This window comes from Dendrobates tinctorius, unplaced genomic scaffold (genome assembly GCF_039654945.1).
Source record: "Dendrobates tinctorius isolate UK_male_01 unplaced genomic scaffold, ASM3965494v1 ptg000030l, whole genome shotgun sequence".
NCBI lineage: Eukaryota > Metazoa > Chordata > Amphibia > Anura > Dendrobatidae > Dendrobates > Dendrobates tinctorius.
In genome coordinates this window covers 9,497,530-9,521,061 of record NW_027361698.1, presented here as the reverse complement: position 1 = coordinate 9,521,061, position 23,532 = coordinate 9,497,530, and the positions used below count along the sequence as shown (strand labels likewise).

Below are 23,532 nucleotides of genomic sequence, written 5' to 3'. Positions count from 1 at the left end.
CCAAAGAGGAGTAGAGGGAAATAATGACTTCACGTGATCTAGACTGTATGCTTCTGTTAATACATCCTAGAATTGCATTTGCTTTTTTTGCTGCTGCATCACACTGTTGACTCATATTCAGTTTGTGATCTATTAGTATACCCAAGTCTTTTTCACATGTGCTGTTGCTTAGGCCTATTCCTCCCATTCTGTATATGCTTTTTTCATTTTTATTGCCCAGATGTAGTACTTTGCATTTGTCCCTGTTAAAAACCATTCTGTTAGTTGCTGCCCAGTTCTCCAGTTTATTTATATCTTTTTGAATCCTCTCTCTCTCTTCTCTAGTATTAGCTATCCCTCCTAGCTTTGTGTCATCAGCGAATTTAATCAGTTTACCCTCAATTCCTTCATCTAAATCGTTGATAAAGATGTTGAACAATACAGGGCCCAGGACAGAGCCCTGTGGTACCCCACTTGAGACATTCTTCCAACTGGATGTGCAGCCATTTACGACCACTCTTTGGGTCCGATCACTAAGCCAGTTATGAATCCACCTAACAGTTGCCTTGTCCATTCCATACTTAGTCATTTTTTCAATAAGGATTGTATGAGATACTTTGTCAAATGCTTTGCTGAAGTCAAGATATACTATATCTACAGCATTTCCTTGATCCACCCAATCAGTGATTCCGTCATAGAAGGAAATTAAGTTAGTCTGACATGACTTATTAGTTACAAACCCATGCTGACTCTGTTTAATCACTTCATTCTTATCCAGGTACTGACATACATGTTGTTTAATAATTTGTTCAAAGATCTTTCCTGGTATAGAAGTCAGACTCACCGGCCTATAGTTGCCTGGGTCCACCTTCTTCCCCTTTTTGAAGATAGGAATAACATTTGCTCTTCTCCAGTCTTCTGGGACTTCTCCTGTTCTCCAAGAATTTTCAAATATTATGGAGAGGGGTTCAAAAATTTCTTCTGCTTTCTCCTTCAGTACTCTGGGGTGTAATTCATCTGGACCTGGAGACTTGAATTCATTTAGGTTAGCTAAGTGTTTCCTCACTATCTTTCTGTTTATAGATATCCTGGATTCTTCTATACCCTTAATAGGACAGTGAAGAACAGTTGATGTCACATTTCCTTTCTGAGAGAAAACAGATGCAAAATAGGAATTTAAAAGTTTGGCCTTCTCAACATCCTGTCTTACCATTTCATCATTTTCATCCTGTAAAGATCCTATAGCATCTTTGACTTTTCTTTTACTTTTGACATATCCCCAAAATCCTTTAATATTGCTTTTGACATCTCTTGCAAGCCTCAATTCATTATCAGCTTTAGATAATCTGATTTGTGCCCTGCAGGTTCTACAGACAGCATTATATTTTTCTTTAGATATGCCTCCCTCTTTCCATTTTATAAACATTTTTTTCTTCCTTTTTAGCATGTGCTTAAGTTCTGTGTTCATCCATCCTGGCTTCCTTAAATGCTTCCTATTCTTCCCTCTTTTCGGAATTGTTAACAATTGTGCTTTGAGAATTTCATTTTTCAAGATTTCCCATCCTTCCTGGACATTTTTGTCTTTAAGGATATCCAGCCATTGGATCCCTCCAATTCTCTTTCTGAATCCCTTAAAATCTGCCTTTCTGAAATCTAACCTTGACGTCTGAGTCTTCACAGGTCTTCCTCCTCTAGTTATCCAAAATTCTAAAATAGCATGGTCGCTACCTCCTAGGGTCCCAGCCACTTTTACCTCCTCAACCATTTCCTCCCTGTTTATAAGGATTAGATCCAAGGTAGCAGTTCCCCTTGTTTTCTCCCGTACCTTTTGGAAGATAAAGTTGTCAGCAAGAGAGGATAAGAATTTCCTTGACCTGTTAGTTTTGCCTGAGAGAGATTCCCAACAAATGTCTGGATAGTTGAAATCTCCCATGACAACTATGTCATATTTTTGGGAGAACTTGGCCATTTGATGCATAAAGAGTTCATCCATATCTTCAGCTTGCACAGGTGGCCTGTAGTAAATGCCTACAATGGTGTCCTTTCCATTGTTCTGTCCTTGTATTCTTACCCAAACAGTTTCCACAGAACTCCCAGTCTCTGAAGCTTCTATCTCTGTGCAGATATACGCGTTTCTAACATACAATGCGACACCTCCTCCTCGTTTATCAAGTCTGTTTCTTGCAAATAAGTTGTATCCTTCTAGTCTTGTATTCCAATCATGTGTATTGTCCCACCAAGTTTCAGTGATTCCAATGACATCATATTTCTTTTCCTGCGTTAGTAGTTCCAATTCTCCTTGTTTGTTGCCCATGCTTTGTGCATTAGTATAGAAACATTTTAGTTTGTGATTGGTTTCTCTTTCTCCAATATTTTTATTAATTAGATTCTTTCGTCTTTGTTCTTCCTTTCCACTTCTAATAGCAGAGTTCTCAATAGCATTTGTTAGGTGTATGGCTTTTTCTAGTCTTTTGCTTCCATTCCCATGTTGTTCTAGTTTAAAGCTCTCCTTACAAGTGTAGCAAGACGACTTCCAAATACATGTTTTCCAGTCTTCGTAAGGTGCACCCCATCTCTAGCAAGTAGTCCATCGTAAAGGTACCTCACTCCGTGATCCAGAAATCCAAATCGTTGCTGACGGCACCATCGACGTAGCCAGTTGTTCACCTGCAGAATCTTATTCCACCTCCTTGTTCCATGGCCATCCACTGGGAGGATGGAAGAGAAGACCACCTGCGCTCCCAGTTCTTTCACTTTCTTGCCTAAGTCTTCAAAGTCTCTGCAGATGGTTTCCAGGTCGTTTCTTGCGGTGTCATTTGTCCCCACATGTAGTAGCAGGAATGGGTAGTCATCTGTAGATCTGAAGAGTCCTGATATCCTGTCAGACACATCTTTAATTTTTGCACCTGGAAGACAGCACATTTCTCTTGAAGTTATATCCGGTCTGGGTGAGGTACAAACAACACACTACACTACCACGTCTGATGGGTGAGGAATAAACCACACACTACACTACCACGTCTGATGGGTGAGCTCCACACAACACACTACACTACCACGTCTGATGGGTGAGCTCCACACAACACACTACGCTACCACCTTTGATGCGTGAAGTCCACACAGAACACTACTACGTCTGATGGGTGAGGTACAAACAACACACTACACTGCCACGTCTGATGGGTGAGGTCCACACACCCCATACACTACCAAGTCTGATGGTTGAGGTCCACACAACACTCTACGCTACCACCTCTGATGGGTGAGGTCCACACAGCACACTACTATGTCTGATGGGTGAGGTCCAGACAGCACACTACTCTACCACCTCTGATGTGTGAGCTCCACACAACACACTACGCTACCACCTCTGATGGGTGAGGTCTTATTTAATCACTGGTCTAAGGAGAGACAGAAAAGTTCTCCAAAATATCTCCATTGATGTCGTTTGTCACGTCTACATAGCTTCATGTATGGAGACATGGAGGGTTAGGTTGTTTCTCAAGTTTCCATATGTGGTGTTTTACGAAGAAACAATAGTGAAAAATTCCAAGGAAGAGAATCTACTCTAGTCTTGTCTTACATATGGGAAATATTCCCCTTGGTGTGGGATCAGTGGTCCAAGCTGGTCGTTTCTACTTTGTGTTCTCTGCTTTTGTCAGAAATTGGATAATTTTGAATCGATCCTTAAGGAAAAGATCTGTTACCAAATCTTTACTCATATTGTAATCGACACAAGGACTTGGCAAACTGTAGTTCCTAAGCTTTAATGTTATGTAGAACCATAAAGCGTCCTCTGCTGCAAATAATTGATGAGCCATAAAAGTGTCAGCCGAATTCTCTTGCACCTCATCAGCACATGGCTAATAAAGGCAATGCGAGCCCGAATCAGCCCCGTTTAGCCCCTTTTCCTGGTACGTGTGTGGAGGAAAACTGTTGTTTTCTACGCAAACAAGTTTCAGATCAAAATGTAAACCTTGACCGAATTTGGCTTTTATTACACTTTTTTGAAGTTTTGAATGCACCTAAAAAAACAAAACAAAAACCCCCCCTACACATTGTAAGGCCGGAAGGTATTTCACAGATGTTTTCTGTGCTTTATGTTTATCCTGGGAAATTCTGGCAATTTAATTTTTTAAAACATTTGAATTGAAATGTGAGGATCTTATAAGAATTGATGATAAAATGTAATTAAAATATCAGCTATTGGCGCCCATTTTATATCGTGTAAATCGATCAAGCGGACGCTAATGTCCAGCACTTTTTTTCTTTTTAAGCTTTTATCTGTAGGTGCAAATCTGTAGATGTCCACTAGGGGTCACATTCGCGCTGCATTAGCTACGAAAGTAATCGAAAAGTCAGGTTTCAATTTACTGGTAAATATTTCCATCATTGTTTACAACATAATTTAGCATCTAAGTGACCGAATGATGTCTCCTTTAGAAAATTGTCAAAATTCTAAGTCCTGCTTCTTGCTGTTATAGTGCGGTTTCTTTTCAGTAAGAGCCGGATTATTCGTTTTTTGTTTTTTTTTGGATTGTTGAAATAGTTCTTAATTTACAGCATCCCTTTACACAAAATGTGCAGAGGAGCTAATCCTTGTTGTCCTCATCTTTTAAATCTTAAAGGCATTGTCCACTACTTGGATAACCCTTTCTTTAATGCTGTAGGCCCCCCCCCCCCCCCCTGTTATGCTCACCTTCCCCATCGCAGCGACCATTGATGGACTGCAGTGCCCTCTTCATTCCCAGATGTCCGACAGAAGAGCGATCGAAGCGGTCCATTAGTGACCGTTGATTGGCAGCACTCATGTGAGTTGCCCATGGTACTGGAGACCCGATGCTGACGTTCCTGTAAGAGAGCTGGCGCAGGAACTGAGTATAGTTTCTTTTTTATTGTACTGGTTCTAGTGAACATACAGTATGTATCATATATCCAGAAACAATTCTAACGCTCATGCTCTGTAGCTTTCCAACCGGTTCTTTTTATTTGTTTAATTTTTTAGCTGACCGTTTCACTTTATCACTATTCTGCCAGCACTGTAGGTGTTGGAACTAACTTTCCTTTCCTGTCCAGCATGCATTGCACCTGCCATTGTCCAGTGGCTTGCCTGTACACAGGTTGACAGACAGAGGAGTTGAAGCAGAGAGGCACAAGTCTGTCCCCACTTCCTTTTGGGACCTGTGCTGCTAGAGACTGCACGTTAGATAGAACAGACACCTAGTGGCTGGCACTTCAAGGTGGTTGTTAATGGGTAAGACGACATTTTTAACCCCCTTTCCAATCGATTTTGTAAGATTTGTGCTTACATTTTTTCCTCCCCTTCTTCAAGGAGTGATATTTTTTATTTTTCTATCAACATAGCCATATATAACAGCTTATTTTTTGGGGGGGCATGAGTTGCAACTTTGTATGGCACTATTCATATTTTACCATTCCATGTACTGGAAAATAGGAAAAAAATTCCAAGATCAATGAACACGTGCATCAAAAACCATAATTGTTTTTTTCGTGTTTTTGTAGAGTCTTTTGTGCTGTAAATATGACCTGGAATCCTGATTCTACGGCTTGGTACGATTACACCCATACATTTTTTTGTTATGTCACTGTAGAATGTGCCATCATCTTTCCTCCCATTGTAACAGCCAGGTTTTGATGAGCCTTTGTTTCCATCTGTTTTAACCTTTTGATCGCCATAATCATTAGTAACCAATGACTAGACAAAGAGGGTCTACCCTTTTATTGGAGACTGAGGAACCTTTGTACAATTGGGACTTGGGACGAACCCAAGGGCTATTTGTAAAATAAGAACATGGTCAATATTGTGCGTGGATTGTGTACTAATTAATCAGTTTAATGTAGGACACGCTTCAGGCGTTTGTCCGCTTATCCGTCTAAATGCCGCTCTACTTCACCGCTCAGCATGCCTTTCGGCTGTATCATGCCCAATGTCTCATGGGTCATAAGTCCATTTTTGGAACTGTTGATCTAGGACAAGGCAGAACGAAGCCTAGCCTCTCTTCTCCTTACAGTCCGCTTGCTTCCTTGGATTGCTTATTGATGCGATCACTTGTAAGGCATCCAGTCTTGATTTTGACTTTTGCAGAAACGTTGCCATTACTTCATAGCTTGACGGCATCTTCTCCAGTCACGCTGAAACAAAGATTACAATTTTTGTCTGTTTTGTAAACCTAATAGATGCTGGGACATCTGTCAGACATGAGATTCTGTTGGTGCTTTAGTGGCTCCTAAAAAGAAATTTAGTTTTTTCTCATTTTAGCTCGAAGGGAGGCAGAAAAATGGGGGGAAAAAGCTAAAGTGACTCCATCCAGCTGCCAGTTGTGTTCCTGCCCGACATCGGAGGGCACGTTTCAATATGTATCAGAACACAGTGTTATTTAGTTTAACTTTTAAGAAAAACTCACTTATGTTAAACATAACACCTAGGTTGAAAATGGCGTAATATATATTGCGCGTCTGATGAACTTTACTGATTGATGCCCTTGATATTTAATGGACCGTTCATATAAGTGCTGCATAGATGGAGGTGGATCTGATGGCGGCTGATCGGCCTTGTGGGACTTGTAGTGCATCAGCAGCCCGTCCTTGTGCTAAAGGCCATTATTGTTGTTTTCGGCGATGCTCCACAGACCGAGTCTGCTCTTTATCACAGAACAGCAAGCAGGCTACAAAGAGCGCGTTCTTCTCATGAGCGTTTGATGTACGGTGCTGCAGCCGGCTTGTATCTGGAATTTCTAACTCATCCCTTGTACTAATCATTTTCAGTTTCCAATTACAAGCGGCATGTTTGGCCGGATCGGGAGCATACATCATTGGTGCCGGGGCGTGTCTGCTCGCTCTTTATGACAACGATTTCCACCCTTTCATGTGTAATATTTATTGTCCGCTAAAGCGACACTTGTATTTTTCTAAGCGTTTATTTTTTTTAAGGCGTTTTAAAGGGATATTACATCTGAAATGCATATTAAGAGATTTAAGACTGCAGTCACACACATTTCTCTGCTGCCGGATTGCACTATAGTGAGTAGGATTTTATAGAATCCATTTAAGGCTTCTTTTACACTTACCGCTGTTTTTGTGGCCCCTTTTTGCGGGCCGTATCGCCACAATTTTTACGGTCCGCCGCAATAACGGGCCGCAAAAAAGCTTGTGGATCGCCGTTTTTTAAATTTTCCAATACTATTGAAATAGTATTGGAATAAAAATTGGCGTTCCACAAAACCGGAAGTCACGGTGCACTGCGAAAACAAACTTCCGTTTGTTTTTGCGGCCCTATTGAATTACAATGGGGGCCGTGTCCGTACGCCGTGAAAAAGATCGCGCAAGCTCGATTTTTCATCACGGCCGCGCACACGGCGCACCGTGGATTTTTTTCAGCCCCATAGAAATCTATTGGGGCTGCAAAATCAGCCAGAAAAAACACAGTAAGTGTAAAACCAGCACTGTTGTTAGGAATTTGCATGGGTTTCAGAGAATGCTTTTCGAATTGAGATTGGTCCTAACTTCGGTGCATGTGGGCCATATTTACTGTATACCAGTTATCAGATATACTGGGGGGGGGGAGACAATGGTCCTAACTTTGCTTTACGGTGCATGTGTGCCATATTTACGGTATACCGGTTATCGAATATACTCGGGAGAGAGGGCAAGGGACAATGGTCCGAACTTTGTTTTACGGTGTATGTGCACCATATTTACTGTATACCGGTTATTATTTATTATTATAGCGCCATTTATTCCATGGTGCGTTACATGTCGGATATATTGGGGGAGCAATGGTCCTACATTTTTCTTTTACGTGCATGTGGGCCATATTTACTGTATACCGGTTATTGGATATACCGGGGTAACAATCTGCACGCACACAATGCTATCCTGTGTGTCTCAACCATCTGGACACAGATATGCTGATGTTCCTAGTGGCTGCTCACTGGCGGTTTCCATGTCAGACAGAAGAGTGGCACACTGTTGGAGTAACACTGGTCCACTAGGTACACATATGGAGCTTCTAACAGGATTTTAGATAGTTTCCCATTTAGCCAAAGAAGTGGGTTATTTTTTCGGGTGCCAAGTTTTTTTTCTGGCCACGTGAGTTTTTCAACATCAAGATGTTTAGTCTGTCTTTGTGGACCTTTCTTTATGTCCTGAGGCACAGTCATGCAGGAACAAGTGCAGCCATCTCCAGACTGTTCCCACAAGTTTTGAAGCACACAAAATGTCCAAAATCATTACCTTTTACAATTTGACCATGGGTGGGCACCTATTTCCTGAAATTCCAGACCCACAGTTCTCGTCCAAATATCACTCCCAGAAGCAGTTTACAACTATTGAGTAATGTAACAATGCCTAGGCAGTTTCTTTTGTGCCACATGCTTCAGCACTCGGCTGCCCAACTTGATATTCGTGGTGTAGGTCTTCATGCTGCCCAACTTGATATTCGTGGTGTAGGTCTTCATAGCTGAGCTACTGTTATTTCAAGATGCCTCCATTTCCTAAGAAGCACTTCCAGTTGTCCGGGGCAGATAAGAAGCAATGTATGACCTTGAGGGCTTGTGCACATGACCATATTTTCAGTCCAAGTGCAATCCGGCAAAACATTGGATCATACTCTCACCAATGTTGTTCTATGGGGCTGTGCACGTGTCCGATTTTTTGGTCCGAGTTAAAAAATCACAGCATGCCCGAGTTACATTGATTTGCATGACCGAGCATGCATCGGTGGAAAACATTGGGCTGCACTCTGATTACATCTATCTACTGTCCAATGTTCAGTGACTGACACAGTTGTGGAGATGGAAGAAAAAAATTCTCCATCTCCTCATCTGAGAGAATAAAAGCACACTATGATCAGCATTATTGGCCCGATTCTCTCGGATAAGAGAATATATGCTGGTGTGACCCTAGCCTTACTGCTATTGATGCATGTCTATGGCATGTGGCAGAAACACCCAATCTCAATAATTAGATGCGTTCACATAATTCTGCCCATTTAGGGGATGATATGGTTGGCCTGATCACCACATTAAGCCAAAAAGTGTAACTAATATGGGTGTTTTCCCTCATATTCCAATTGTGCTTTATTTTTTATATATATATATATATATTTTTTTTTTTTAAATAATTTTTAGATTTGGCGAAGGTGAATATTGCAGCCTAGTTTGTGTCAGTTTTTTTCTCCATTTTGCTCATTGTTTTGCTCTGTGCAAGCATCTGGCTACCTTTCCTTTCTTCATGTTGTGCATGCTAAGCTTCTCCAGGATGGTGCAGAATCTCCACTGCTAAACTCTGTAGACCCAGAATAGTTTTTTTTTCTTGTTTTTTTTTTAGTCCAGTACTTTATGAATTTCCCCTGGAGTCCTCTTCAGGTTCATTGGCCGGGCACAATAAAAATCTGTGTTCTTCCCATGATCCTAGCCACGGGCTCTGTCCAGAAAATATATTCACCTAAACCCACAGAACACTTGCACTTATTATTTTTTCCTCAAGATATTGCAAGAAATATTAAACTCCTGAGCCAGGAAAAAAAATCATTCCGAACTTTGATATTGCATGTTATTTTACCTCCCTTTTTTGATAAGCTCAATGCATCTGTCCAACAGCTGAATATACTAAGTCTTCTGGTTTCTTCCCGCTAATAGGATATTGTGCCGGTGGACGCATCTTATGAAGTCAAGGAGTTGTACGTACCAGAGAACAAGCTGGAGCTGGCAAAGACCGATGCCGATACGTTGCCGGCATTAGAGATCAATAAGGTGAATACAAAGTTCTGGAAATAAATTTAATTCCGTAAGGCACGTTGAACAACTGTTGGAAAAAAGGCCACGTATATTATGGCTCCATTATATGTAGTTTGAAAATCAAGTGGCTGTATAATGCAGAGCATTTCTGGGAATGTTAGATACAAGCATTATATGAGCTCTGGCTGGACTCCTAAAATGCTCTGTTTATTAGCAAGGAGATGCAGCCATTAGGGAGATTTTCAAAGTAAAGTCTTGGGTGTCCATTTTTTTTTTGTCGGATAGAATAGTGTCGGATTCTACACTGTTCTTGCCCTCAAAAAGCATTCGAACCTGGTGAAAAAGGAGTGGCTCAAGTGTGAAATATTCCCATCTCCTAAGGCGATGACATATCGCTGGGATATTCCATCATTTTGTGATTGGTGAAGGTCGAAATTCGAGCATGCCACTAATCCTTAGGATTCATGGGCAAAAGTCCTGCATGAAAATGCTCCGCAGCTGTGCAGGAGACTGCTTCTGGCCCCATTCTCTTGACCTGAGCCAAATGGGGCCAGTTTTCTAGCACTCCTTTACTAAATTTACTATTGAGCTATTTAAAAATGAATAAATGTAAGAAATATGTACTATTCCCTTCCATTGTGCAGGTTGATATGCAGTGGGTTCAGGTACTGGCAGAAGGCTGGGCTACACCTCTCAATGGCTTTATGAGGGAAAGAGAATACTTACAGTGCCTTCATTTTGATTGTTTGTTGGATGGTAAGCAAATCATGTTCTCTATTACTAAACCTATAATTATTACATTGTAAAATGATTAGTACCGTAATATGTAGTAATCATATTTTAGCCTTATCGAAAATAATGCATGTATGTCTCTTCACAATGTTAATCTCTTACAAGAAAGGATTGCTTACATCTTTCCATAAATTTACTGTGCATGGAAAGTACAGGTGTAGGGAGGGGTCCTCACCAGGCGTAGGGGTCCTCACCAGGCGTAGGAGTCCACATAGTCTGCAGCTTGTACCAGATGTATATTGCAGATGACTCCTATCCAACTGTTTTAGATCTTTGGATGCCTATGATCATTGCATGAAAGTTTTCCAAACCCACTGATTTCATAGTTACTGGCTGACTATATGATGTGTATGGGGGCCTCCTGACTCTCCCGACAGATGATATAGGGAATGACAAGGATCAGGCCATTGAAATTTAAACACCCAAAACTTTTGCTTTCAGGGAAGATAAGCCTTTGGCAGAGGAGTCTGCAGCTGCTTCTCATTTACAACATAGTATCGCTTGACCCGAGTTATGGGCAAGTCAGGAAAGTTGACTGTCAGGTGAACAGGCGTGTGTGACCAGCGTTAAACAAGTAGGGCGCTACCTCTGTCACCCCAGAATATAGCTGTTACACAAAACATCTTCTTGTGCTGAACTCTGCCATCATAAGAAATTGGATTAAAACAGAAATTGGAATAAAAAAAAAAGAGTGTAGTCTAAGGTTAATATCCCAATTTTTTGTTGTCCTCTGACATAAATAGATAAATGGCCTACATGGGAAAAATGTAAGTAGCCTGCTCATTACAGTGCAGGGTTTCCCCTAACATACTCGTTCCTTTATTCCTGGACTCATTAGCACTCTTTTGCTGCCTATGCAGTTGCTGTGGAGAGTAGTCAAGCACAGTTCTAATGGGTTCACATAGCCCCCTCTCTCCACAATCCACATATAAGCTACATGGTTTGCTTCTTTGGTATGTGTGACCTTGTTGATGGCTGGCTGAAGAGTTTCCGTTAATGTATTTCTGCACCTATAGTCTGTAGTATCACCTATTGTCTTTATATGCTGGTGTGTTAACTGTCTTGTAAAAAAAAAAAACGTTATTATCCTGTAGATATGGGGTTAATCTGCAGGTTAATGCTGTTTTTAAAGCTGCCTGATCTCTTCGCTGAAAACCCAGCTGCTTTGTGGAAATTACCTTTATTTCTCCTGGCGGCCTCTGGCTTTTAGTCATGAAGATGTGACCGGCGTGGCTTTAGGCTCTGTGCACACGGTGCAGATTTGGCCCTGCGGATTCGCAGCAGAACTGCATGTGATGTACAGTGCCATTCTTTTCTATGTAAAATAAAATCCGCTGTGCACATGGTGCGTTTTATTCCGCGTGGATTTGGTGCGGAATGAAAACTGCAGCATGTGACTAATTTTGTGCGGTTTTGCTGCAGTTTTCCACCTGCTCCATTCTAGAAATCAGCAGGTTGAAAACTGCAGAGGAAATCCGCACAAAAACTGCACTAATGCGTCCGTAGGCGGAGTTACCGGCGGAGGCGCGGCAGGGGGCGGGGCTTAGCTGCGGCCGTAAACGCTAATGTGAAACTGGCCTAAAACCGCACAAAAAAAGCACTAAATCCGCAGGAAAAATGCAGGTCATTTGACCTGCGGATTTAGTGAATTCTGCGCGGAAACTTCCTTAACAGAATACGCACCGGTGCACATAGCCTTAGTTACTTCTGAGTACATAGTTAGCGGCGGCTGTAACCACTCCCAGGCACTGACAGCCGGGTCTGCAACGATGCCTTACTAACTCGGCTATCAGTGCCAGGGCATGGTTACAGCCACCGCCCACTGTACTGACTTACCTGCAGGGTAATAGCGTTTTTTGACATGACAAGTTCCCTTTAACTATTTTTAACACTTTATCTCTGGAAATGACAGTATTTTGTAACATTTTCAATTTCCATGGGCATTCATTGTGACTGTATATAGTTTATAAATGCACTTCATACATGGCAAGGTCACAGTTTGAAGACCTAGGAGATGTTGAAGCAGATATAATTGCCTTGGACCTATGGTGAGTGAAGAGAAGTACTCCACTCACTACTCACTGATGCTGCCAAGCACTGGGGCCAGCTATGAGTATTTGATATATAAAGTGATCAACCACAAACTGTAAGAGTGGGGATTGGAATATGCCATTTATTCTGGGATTGTTTGAAGTTAAAGTGTGAAAGACTTGCTTGATGGCCTAATAGCTGTCTTAAATACGTGAGATGTAATCTGTGTGTGCAGTCTGTAAAGTACGTTACTTTGCCTCCACATGTGTTTCAGGATATTTGTCAGTATTGAGACAGATAAATGGCACATTGCTCATTGGAATACCTCCGTTATTTAGGCTGCATATTCTTTTCCGCTATACGTTTGCATTGTATCTACTAAACGTAATTTATGTCACTGTGAGAATATTGGAAACATACGCTCCTCAGCATTGACATCGCAGAACTAAGAATGGAAATCACAGGATGGGTAGATGTGTTAGTGATCTGCAAATCATAAGAAACCACATTTTTAAAACATCCCAATTTATTCAGCATTGAGTAGGAGCGCCACACGCAGAAATACAGGGCTACACACCTTGACATGTTATCAGTGGGGTTAATGGTTGATTGAGGAATGTTCTATCATGCTGAAAGCACAATGTGAGACAAATCCAGGGACGATGCGGGTCAAGATAGCATGATTAGGCAACATAGCCTGCTCACAGTAGCACGAGCAACATGGCTTTGTTGTGTTGAAGAACTGCTCCTGATGTACTTTTGGAGAAATAGCCGAACCACAGAATCTACAACCAAATTAATGTAATGCAGAGCTGTTAGTGTACCTGGAATGAAGACTAAGGGTACGTGCACACGCTGCGGAATTCGCTGCGGATTAATCCGCACGGATTTTGCAAAAACCGCAGATAATCCGCAGGTCCTAAGACCTGCGGATTATCTGCGGTTTTGCCTGCGGTTTGGTCCTGCGGATTCACTATCTCCACAATGGTGGAGATAGGAACCCGCAGCGGTTTCCGCAGAAAGAATTGACATGCAATTCTTTCTGCGGATTCAAAACCGCAGCAAATCCGCGCGTTTTTTTCCGCAGCGTCGGCACAGCGTTTTTTTTTTCCCATTCAAATGAATGGTACTGTACACCGCAGCTAAAACTGCTGCGTGTCCGCAGCGGCCAAAACCGCTGCGGAAACGCAGCGGAATCCGCAGCGTGTGCACACAGCCTAAAGGGGTCCAGCCACCATAAAATATACCACTCCATAATCCTGACAATAGGACTGTTGTGACATTACCTCATGAAGGCTGCTTCATGGCTTTACCCATATAGTCTTCAGACCAATCTCCAGCTATTGATTGCATCAAAGCAAAAGTGGGACTCATCGCTGAAGAGGCTAAACTTTCCTCAATTGCCATCTTCCTCTTAACCGTGATGGCCTTTGAGAATGAGTGAAAGGTTAGTAGAACACCTGTAGCTTGACATCTAGTGTGTCGTGGAAATGTCTTCCGATGGTTTGTGTAGACACTGTTTGACATTTTAGGTCTGTTATGACATACAGAATGGATCACTCGTGAATGCACTAATATGGTAATTTTTCCAAATATTCCAGGAGAGTGATTTTTCAACACAATTCCAGGCCGCATATTTCTTGTGCTACTGTGACCATCCTGCATGTTCATATTTTGCTACCATGCTATTCAGTGTCTCTGGACTTGTCTTCCTTCAAACTCATCTAGGACATCATTGGTCAGCAGTTGTTAAGGGTGCATGCCTGAGTTAATTCAGTGTGGCAGAATATTCCTGAGACAGCCATTCATAACCTCAATGATAACATGCCAAGTGTGTACTGTAAGTGTGATCGTTTTGGTGCTCCTATACGATACTGAATAAATGGAGCTGTTTTGAAAATTTTGCATCCATTTTTCTATTTTTGCATATCATTAGTGTGTCTATAGATCCTGTGTTTTCCATAACTTCATGGCTTTTTCTTCTTAATTCTGCAATTTCAATGCTGAGGAGTATCGTATATAGCAAAAGGGGAGAATACTGCTACATAAATGTAGGTGTATAGTGCTGACATGCCATGAGATTTATTTTCTTCAGAATAGCTCTGTTAGAAAAGAACGTCATGTTATCATAGTTGCATAATACAGTTGAGAAAAGACACGTCCTTCAAGTTCAATGAAGGATGGGAACGAGGGTGGGTTCATCCATAATGCATGTTCCAGTCCCTAGAGAGAGATTTTTTTTTTCCCTCCTGACCTTAGCGTCCATTGACTGAGTCAACGTTCAGAACAAGAATTTTACACAAATATTATTTTCTTTTTGAAAAGCATCTAAGCCCTTTTTGAACTCGTTGATGACTCCCTCTGTGACTAACTTTTGAGGTAGACTGTCATAAATTAATAGCTCCTATGGTAAAAAATCCTTGTCTCCTCTGGAAATTGAACCTGTCTTTCTCTAACTGAAGAGAATCTCCCCTTGACTCAGATGGTTTTGCAAAAAACTGCTTTTGACCAAATTTTTTGTATTGACCATTTACCATATGTCCCTCTTATTCGTATCTCCTCAAGACAAGATAAAATGTAGTTCTTTAATCTCTTCTTATTACGAAGATGCTCAATTATCAGACTTTTGGCTTTCCTTTGTACCTTTTCAAGCTCTCGTGCATACTTTTTTATGTACTGGTGCCCAGAACTAATCTTCATGTTTAAGATGTGATTGCACTGATGCTTTGTAAATTGGCAGTATTACGTCCCTATCCTGGGCATCCATTCCTCTTTTAATACATGACAACATTCTGTTGACCATAAATGCCACTGGTTGACATTGCATGCTGTTTACTCTGTAATCTACAAGTACACCTAGATCTTTCCCACGTGAAATCCGTAATCAAATGCTGATGCATCATCTATGTAGCACCTGTAAAAGAAGCTCCACTTAAAGGGTTTCTCTGAAAGCTGAGGTGGCTCATCTGTCAGATAAGCAGCATTGTGAACAAACATACCTGATCTCCTCACTCAACTGTGGTGCATGACTGTGAGGAAAATAAAAAAATCTCCGCTAAAAGAGCACAAAGGTTTTTTTTTTTTCAGCTTCCTCTGTGCTCATTTGTAAATTTGTTGTGGTGAATGTGTGACAGCTTTATAGCTTGGTACACTGAAACTGGAGAGAAAAAAACAGTTGTGCCTGGCTCCACTGCTGAGTGAGCAAGCTGGGTTTGTTTTTCACAATGCTGCTCTTTTGAGATGTCTCTAGCAGTGTTTCTTCAGGATACATCACTTGTAACACGACTAGGATGGGTTGCAGCTTGAAATATGTGACGGCAGCCATTTTGACCACATTCTTGGAGAAAGCCTTTAAACCAATATCCAGTATTTATTTTAGATTTAAAAATAGAGTTTATTCCATGCTAATATGATTAGTTTTTCATTATATCAGGTTCCTGCCATTAACGATGGCCAAGATGTGAATTGTCTTTGGGCATTTTTAAAATGAGAAATTAATGACTTTCACTACTAGGCAGTGTTCATTTAAATGACCACTATGATATGAAAAACCCTAAGGGTGAGTGCACACGCTGCGGATTCTGCTGCGGGTTTTTTCCCGCGGAAACGCAGGTAAAACCGCAGGTAAAGTGACCTGTGGTTTTGCTGCGGTTTGGCCTGCGGTTTTGCCCTGCGGTTTCACACCTCTACTATGTTAAAGGTGTGAAACCGCAGCAGAATCCGCAGAAACAATTGACATGCTGCGGAAAAAAAACCGCAGCTTTTCCGCAGGTAAAAAACCGCAGCGTGAGCACTACGGTTTTGAAAACCCATAGGCTAACATGGTAAAGTACCATGTCTGCGGAACTGCTGCAGTTCTGCAGGGCCAAAACCGCAGCAGAACCGCAGCAAAACCGCAGCGTGTGCACATACCCTAAATGATACTTTCTATAACCCACAGATCCCGATCACACATACCTGGTCCCCTTTAGTGTGTGCTTCCTGGTCCTGTCTTAGACACCCCAAAATGTCTGTAAAAGCCTGCTTGGTGAATCATTGACTGAGATCGGTCTCCATTGCAGTCGCTTATTAGCATAATAGACATTTTTGTCTCTTCATGGACCCGAACGGGAAGCACAGACCTGCACTGAACTTGTAGATAACAAGTACTGGTGAGTAATATGATTTTACATTTTTCATAAAAATTGTTTATATCTGTTAACTCCCAGACTCCAACGCCAGTCCAAAGTTTAAATGTACATTTGAGAAACGTTGGTTGGTGAATCCCACTAGTGCAGCCATTACTAGTGTTTTATTTTTTTATTTTTTTGTAAAGATGGCTTTTATTCAACAGTAGCAAACATACAGACCGAATACAGTAGATATAAAAAGTCTACACGCCCCTGGAAAAATGCCAGGTTTTTATCATTTAAAAAAATCATACCATGAATGATTTCAGAACTTTTTGCACTTTTAATGCCACCCATAGTCTGGACAATCCAACTTGAAATAATTTCAGGTTGAAAAAGGTAAAAAACAAAACAAAATGGTTTTGTTCAGATTATGGGTGACCTTAAAAGACGAAAAAAGTTCTGAAATAATTCTTCTCGGTATGATTTTTTTTTTTTTTACGTGACAGTAAACTGGTATTTTAATGGGTGTGTAGACTTTTTCTATTCACAACAGATGTGTGTATACATGCAGTCTACGGTGCTGGGGGAGTGCGCGGGCGTCTGTGAGCATATTACTCATGTGCCATATGACAGTCGCATGACCGTGGCTTCATCTACTCACTCATTGATTAAAGTGGAACCGAAGTTATTGCTCATTGCGGTGTGAACTGTGGCATATGTAGGCAGTGATGTCCTCTTCACATGGCGTACAGACAATACATATTTCGCTCTGTGGAGTTGGCAATTGTATCTTTCTACTCTGCACTTTCACTTGATGTTTCTCTTCTTTCTCTGGCTTTACAGTCACATCAAAAGAGACTGCGATCCTTGTAAAAGCCACTTTACAGTAAAAGTAAATGAGGTCAGATGCAAAGTGCTCACCCCTTCATGCTTCTACTATTCTTGCTCTGTAAAACTCCTCAGACACTTCATTCCTCCTTGTGATTATTCACGGCGCTGACTCCCCCTGATTCTTTGACATGACACATTAATGTTGTTTAGTATGTGTCATATTGTGATATCAAAGCATTTCGAAAATTGGAAACAGTTAAACCTTGTGACCGGCAGTTGGGGAAAGTTGACCGAATTTGTGGTCTTCATTAGAACAGCTGAAGATGCAGAATTGACTAAAATCAGTCTAGAATGTGAATTATTTGGCAGTGGTGGTGGTCAATAACTTCTTTCCTGTTTTTCTTGTACGTTTGGTACGTGGTATAACGACCCTTTAATTCCCTCTTTGAACTGACTTTGGGTTCTCTATTATTGGGTTTATTTCTGTTTCTTATATAGCACCAACTATTTCACAGCACTGTACAGATATCATCACTTCCACATTTGGGCTCACAATCTAAATTCCCTTTCAGTATTTTTTGTGTGTTTCCGATAGACTCCAGTTTCATACAAACTTAACACAGAGGTTGTCCATCCTAGTTCTGCAAAACTATAGACATAACCTCTAAGCCACCTTGCTGCCCACTCAGCCACCTCACCAAGCTTGCTGTTGATTAGTGCTTAGTGAACTATGAACATGTTTTTTTTTGTGGAAAGGCAGAGAGAAGAGGTACTAGCTGTGCCTACAAGTTTTATGGGAATAGTCAGGGAGCAGGATACTGGGTGTGATTATAAGTTTACAGGAATAGTCAGGGAGCGGGGTACTGGCTGGGCCTACATGTTTACAGGAATAATCAGGGAGCGAGGTACTGGCTGGGCCTACATGTTTACAGGAATAATCAGGGAGCGAGGTACTGGCTGGGCCTACATGTTTACAGGAATAATCAGGGAGGGCGGTACTGGCTGGGCCTACATGTTTACAGGAATAATCAGGGAGCGAGGTACTGGCTGGGCCTACATGTTTACAGGAATAATCAGGGAGCGGGGTATGGCTGGGCCTACATGTTTACAGGAATAATCAGGGAGGGCGGTACTGGCTGGGCCTACATGTTTACAGGAATAATCAGGGAGCGAGGTACTGGCTGGGCCTACATGTTTACAGGAATAATCAGGGAGCGAGGTACTGGCTGGGCCTACATGTTTACAGGAATAATCAGGGAGCGAGGTACTGGCTGGGCCTACATGTTTACAGGAATAATCAGGGAGCGAGGTACTGGCTGGGCCTACATGTTTACAGGAATAGTCAGGGAGCAGGATACTGGCTGTGATTATAAGTTTACAAGAATAGTCAGGGAGCGGGGTACTGGCTGGGCCTACATGTTTACAGGAATAGTGAGGGAGCGGGGTACTGGCTGGACCTACATGTTTACAGGAATAGTCAGGGAGCCGGTTACTGGCTGTGGCTATATGTTTACAGGAATAGTCAGGGCGCGTGGTACTGGCGGTGATTTACGTGTTTAGAGGAATAGTCAGGGAGCAGGTTACTAACTGTGCCTATAAGTTTACAGGAATAGTCAGGGAGCGGGGTACTAGCTGTGATTACATGTTTACAGGAATAGTCAAGGAGCAGGGTACTGGCTGTGATTACATGTTTCCAGGAATAGTCAGGGAGCAGGGTAATGGCTGTGATTACATATTTACAGGAATAGTCAGGGAGCAGGTTACTAGCTGTGACTATATGTTTACAGGAAAAGTCAAGTCAGCGGGGTACTGGCTGTGATTACATGGTTACAGGAATAGTGAGGTAGCGGTGTACTTGCTGTGATTACATAGTTACAGGACTAGTCAGGGAGCAATTTACTAGCTGAGCCTATATGTTTACAGGAATACAGTAGTCAAGGAGCCGGTTACTAGATGTGCCTGTATGTTTACAGGAATAGTCAGGGAGCAGGGTACTGGCTGTGATTACATGTTTACAGGAATAGTCAGGGAGCGAGGTACTGGCTGGGCCTACATGATTACAGGAACAGTCAGGGAGCAGGGTACTGCCTGTGCCTACATGATTACAGGAATAGTCAGGGAGCGGGGTACTGGCTGTGATTACATATTTACAGGAATAGTCAGGGAGCGGGGTACTGGCTGTGATTACATATTTACAGGAATAGTCAGGGAGCAGGTCACTAGCTGTGACTATATGTTTACAGGAATAGTCAGGGAGCGGGGTACTGGCTGTGATTACATGTTTACAGGAATAGTCAGGGAGCGGGGTACTGGCTGTGATTACATGTTTACAGGAATAGTCAGGGAGCGGGGTACTGCCTGTGCCTACATGATTACAGGAATAGTCAGGGAGCGGGGTACTGGCTGTGATTACATGTTTACAGGAATAGTCAGGGAGCGGGGTACTGGCTGTGATTACATGTTTACAGGAATAGTCAGGGAGCGGGGTACTGGCTGGGCCTACATGATTACAGGAATAGTCAGGGAGCAGGGTACTGCCTGTGCCTACATGATTACAGGAATAGTCAGGGAGCAGGGTACTGGCTGTGATTACATGTTTACAGGAATAGTCAGGGAGCAGGTTACTAGCTGTGACTATAGGTTTACAGGAATAGTCAGTGAGCGGGGTACTGGCTGTGATTACATGGTTACAGGAATAGTCAGGTAGCGGTGTACTTGCTGTGATTACATGGTTGCAGGACTAGTCAGGGAGCAAGTTACTAGCTGAGCCTACATGGTTACAGGAATACAGTAGTCAAGGAGCCGGTTACTAGCTGTGCCTATATGTTTACAGGAATAGTCAGGGAGTGGGGTACTGGCTGTGATTGACATGTTTACAGGAATAGTCAGGGAGCTGGGTACTGGCTGTGATTACATGTTTACAGGAATAGTCAGGGAGCGGGGTACTGGCTGTGATTACATGTTTACAGGAATAGTCAGGGAGCTGGGTACTGGCTGTGATTACATGTTTACAGGAATAGTCAGTGAGCAGGGTACTGGCTGTGATTACATGTTTACAGGAATAGTCAGGGAGCGGGGTACTGACTGTGTTTACATGTTTACAGGAATAGTCAGGGAGCGGGGTACTGGCTGTGTTTACATGTTTACAGGAATAGTCAGGGAGCAGGTTGCTAGCTGTGCCTACATGGTTACAGGAATACAGTAGTCAAGGAGCCGGTTACTAGCTGTGCCTATATGTTTACAGGAATAGTCAGGGAGCGGTGTACTGGCTGTGATTACATGGTTACAGGAATAGTCAGGGAGCGGGGTACTGGCTGTGATTACATGGTTACAGGAATAGTCAGGGAGCGGGGTACTGGCTGTGATTACATGTTTACAGGAATAGTCAGGGAGCAGGTTACTAGCTGTGACTATATGTTTACAGGAATAGTCAGGGAGCGGGGTACTGGCTGTGATTACATGTTTACAGGAATAGTCAGGGAGCGGGGTACTGGCTGTGATTACATGTTTACAGGAATAGTCAGGGAGCGGGGTACTGGCTGTGATTTACATGTTTATAGGAATAGACAGGGAGCAGGTTACTAGCTATGACTATATGTTTACAGGAATAGTCAGGGAGCGGGGTACTGGCTGTGATTACATGGTTACAGGAATAGTGAGGTAGCGGTTTACTTGCTGTGATTACATACTTACAGGACTAGTCAGGGAGCAAGTTACTAGCTGAGCCTATATGTTTACAGGAATAGTCAGGGAGCAGGTTGCTAGCTGTGCTGACATGGTTACAGGAATACAGTAGTCAAGGAGCCGGTTACTAGCTGTGCCTATATGTTTACAGGAATAGTCAGGGAGCGGAGTACTGGCTGTGATTACATGTTTACAGGAACAGTCAGGGAGCGGGGTACTGGCTGTGATTACATGGTTACAGGAATAGTCAGGGAGCAGGTTACTAGCTGTGACTATATGTTTACAGGAATAGTCAGGGAGCAGGTTACTAGCTGTGCCTACATGGTTACAGGAATACATTGGTCAAGGATCTGGTTACTAGCTGTGCCTATATGTTTACAGGAATAGTCAGGGAGCAGGGTACTGGCTGTGATTACATGTTTACAGGAATAGTCAGGGAGCGGGGTACTGGCTGTGATTACATGCTTACAGGAATAGTCAGGGAGCAAGTTACTAGCTGAGCCGAAATGTTTACAGGAATAGTCAGGGAGCGGGGTACTGGCTGTGATCACATGTTTACAGGATAGTCAGGGAGCGGGGTACTGGCTGTGATTACATGGTTACAGGAATAGTCAGGGAGCGGGGTACTGGCTGTGATTACATGGTTACAGGAATAGTCAGGGAGCGGGGTACTGGCTGTGATTACATGGTTACAGGATAGTCAGGGAGCGGGGTACTGGCTGTGATTACATGTTTACAGGAATAGTCAGGGAGCGGGGTACTGGCTGTGATTTAATTGGTTACAGAAATAGTCAGGGAGCGGGGGTACTGGCTGTGATTTACATGGTTACAGGAATAGTCAGGGAGCTGGTTACTGGCTGTGATTACATGTTTACAGGAATAGTCAGGGAGCGGGGTACTGGCTGTGATTTACATGGTTACAGGAATAGTCAGGGAGCAGGTTGCTAGCTGTGCCTACATGGTTACAGGAATACAGTAGTCAAGGAGCCGGTTACTAGCTGTGCCTATATGTTTACAGGAATAGTCAGGGAGCGGGGTACTGGCTGTGATTACATGTTTACAGGAATAGTCATGGAGCAGGGTACTGGCTGTGATTACATGGTTACAAGAATAGTCAGGGAGCGGTGTACTGGCTGTGATTACATGGTTACAGGAATAGTCAGGGAGCGGGGTACTGGCTGTGATTACATGGTTACAGGAATAGTCAGGGAGCGGGGTACTGGCTGTGATTACATGTTTACAGGAATAGTCAGGGAGCAGGTTACTAGCTGTGACTATATGTTTACAGGAATAGTCAGGGAGCGGGGTACTGGCTGTGATTACATGTTTACAGGAATAGTCAGGGAGCGGGGTACTGGCTGTGATTACATGTTTACAGGAATAGTCAGGGAGCGGGGTACTGGCTGTGATTTACATGTTTATAGGAATAGACAGGGAGCAGGTTACTAGCTATGACTATATGTTTACAGGAATAGTCAGGGAGCGGGGTACTGGCTGTGATTACATGGTTACAGGAATAGTGAGGTAGCGGTTTACTTGCTGTGATTACATACTTACAGGACTAGTCAGGGAGCAAGTTACTAGCTGAGCCTATATGTTTACAGGAATAGTCAGGGAGCAGGTTGCTAGCTGTGCTGACATGGTTACAGGAATACAGTAGTCAAGGAGCCGGTTACTAGCTGTGCCTATATGTTTACAGGAATAGTCAGGGAGCGGAGTACTGGCTGTGATTACATGTTTACAGGAACAGTCAGGGAGCGGGGTACTGGCTGTGATTACATGTTTACAGGAATAGTCAGGGAGCAGGTTACTAGCTGTGACTATATGTTTACAGGAATAGTCAGGGAGCAGGTTACTAGCTGTGCCTACATGGTTACAGGAATACATTGGTCAAGGATCTGGTTACTAGCTGTGCCTATATGTTTACAGGAATAGTCAGGGAGCAGGGTACTGGCTGTGATTACATGTTTACAGGAATAGTCAGGGAGCGGGGTACTGGCTGTGATTACATGCTTACAGGAATAGTCAGGGAGCAAGTTACTAGCTGAGCCGAAATGTTTACAGGAATAGTCAGGGAGCGAGGTACTGGCTGTGATTACATGGTTACAGGATAGTCAGGGAGCGGGGTACTGGCTGTGATTACATGGTTACAGGATAGTCAGGGAGCGGGGTACTGGCTGTGATTACATGGTTACAGGATAGTCAGGGAGCGGGGTACTGGCTGTGATTACATGGTTACAGGAATAGTCAGGGAGCGGGGTACTGGCTGTGATTACATGGTTACAGGAATAGTCAGGGAGCGGGGTACTGGCTGTGATTACATGGTTACAGGAATAGTCAGGGAG

At 42.8% G+C, this 23,532-nt stretch overlaps 1 protein-coding gene across 2 annotated transcripts in view; it reads left to right on the top strand.

The window, feature by feature from the left end:
- The window catches only part of PAPSS1 (3'-phosphoadenosine 5'-phosphosulfate synthase 1), a 169,308-nt gene that overhangs the window by 59,223 nt on the left and 86,553 nt on the right, over nucleotides 1-23,532 (top strand). For both annotated transcript variants that reach the window (XM_073571843.1, XM_073571844.1), the window contains 2 exons: nucleotides 9,639-9,752; nucleotides 10,382-10,493. In XM_073571843.1, the coding sequence (XP_073427944.1) occupies nucleotides 9,639-9,752; nucleotides 10,382-10,493 (226 nt within the window). The remainder of the gene's footprint in view (nucleotides 1-9,638; nucleotides 9,753-10,381; nucleotides 10,494-23,532) is intronic.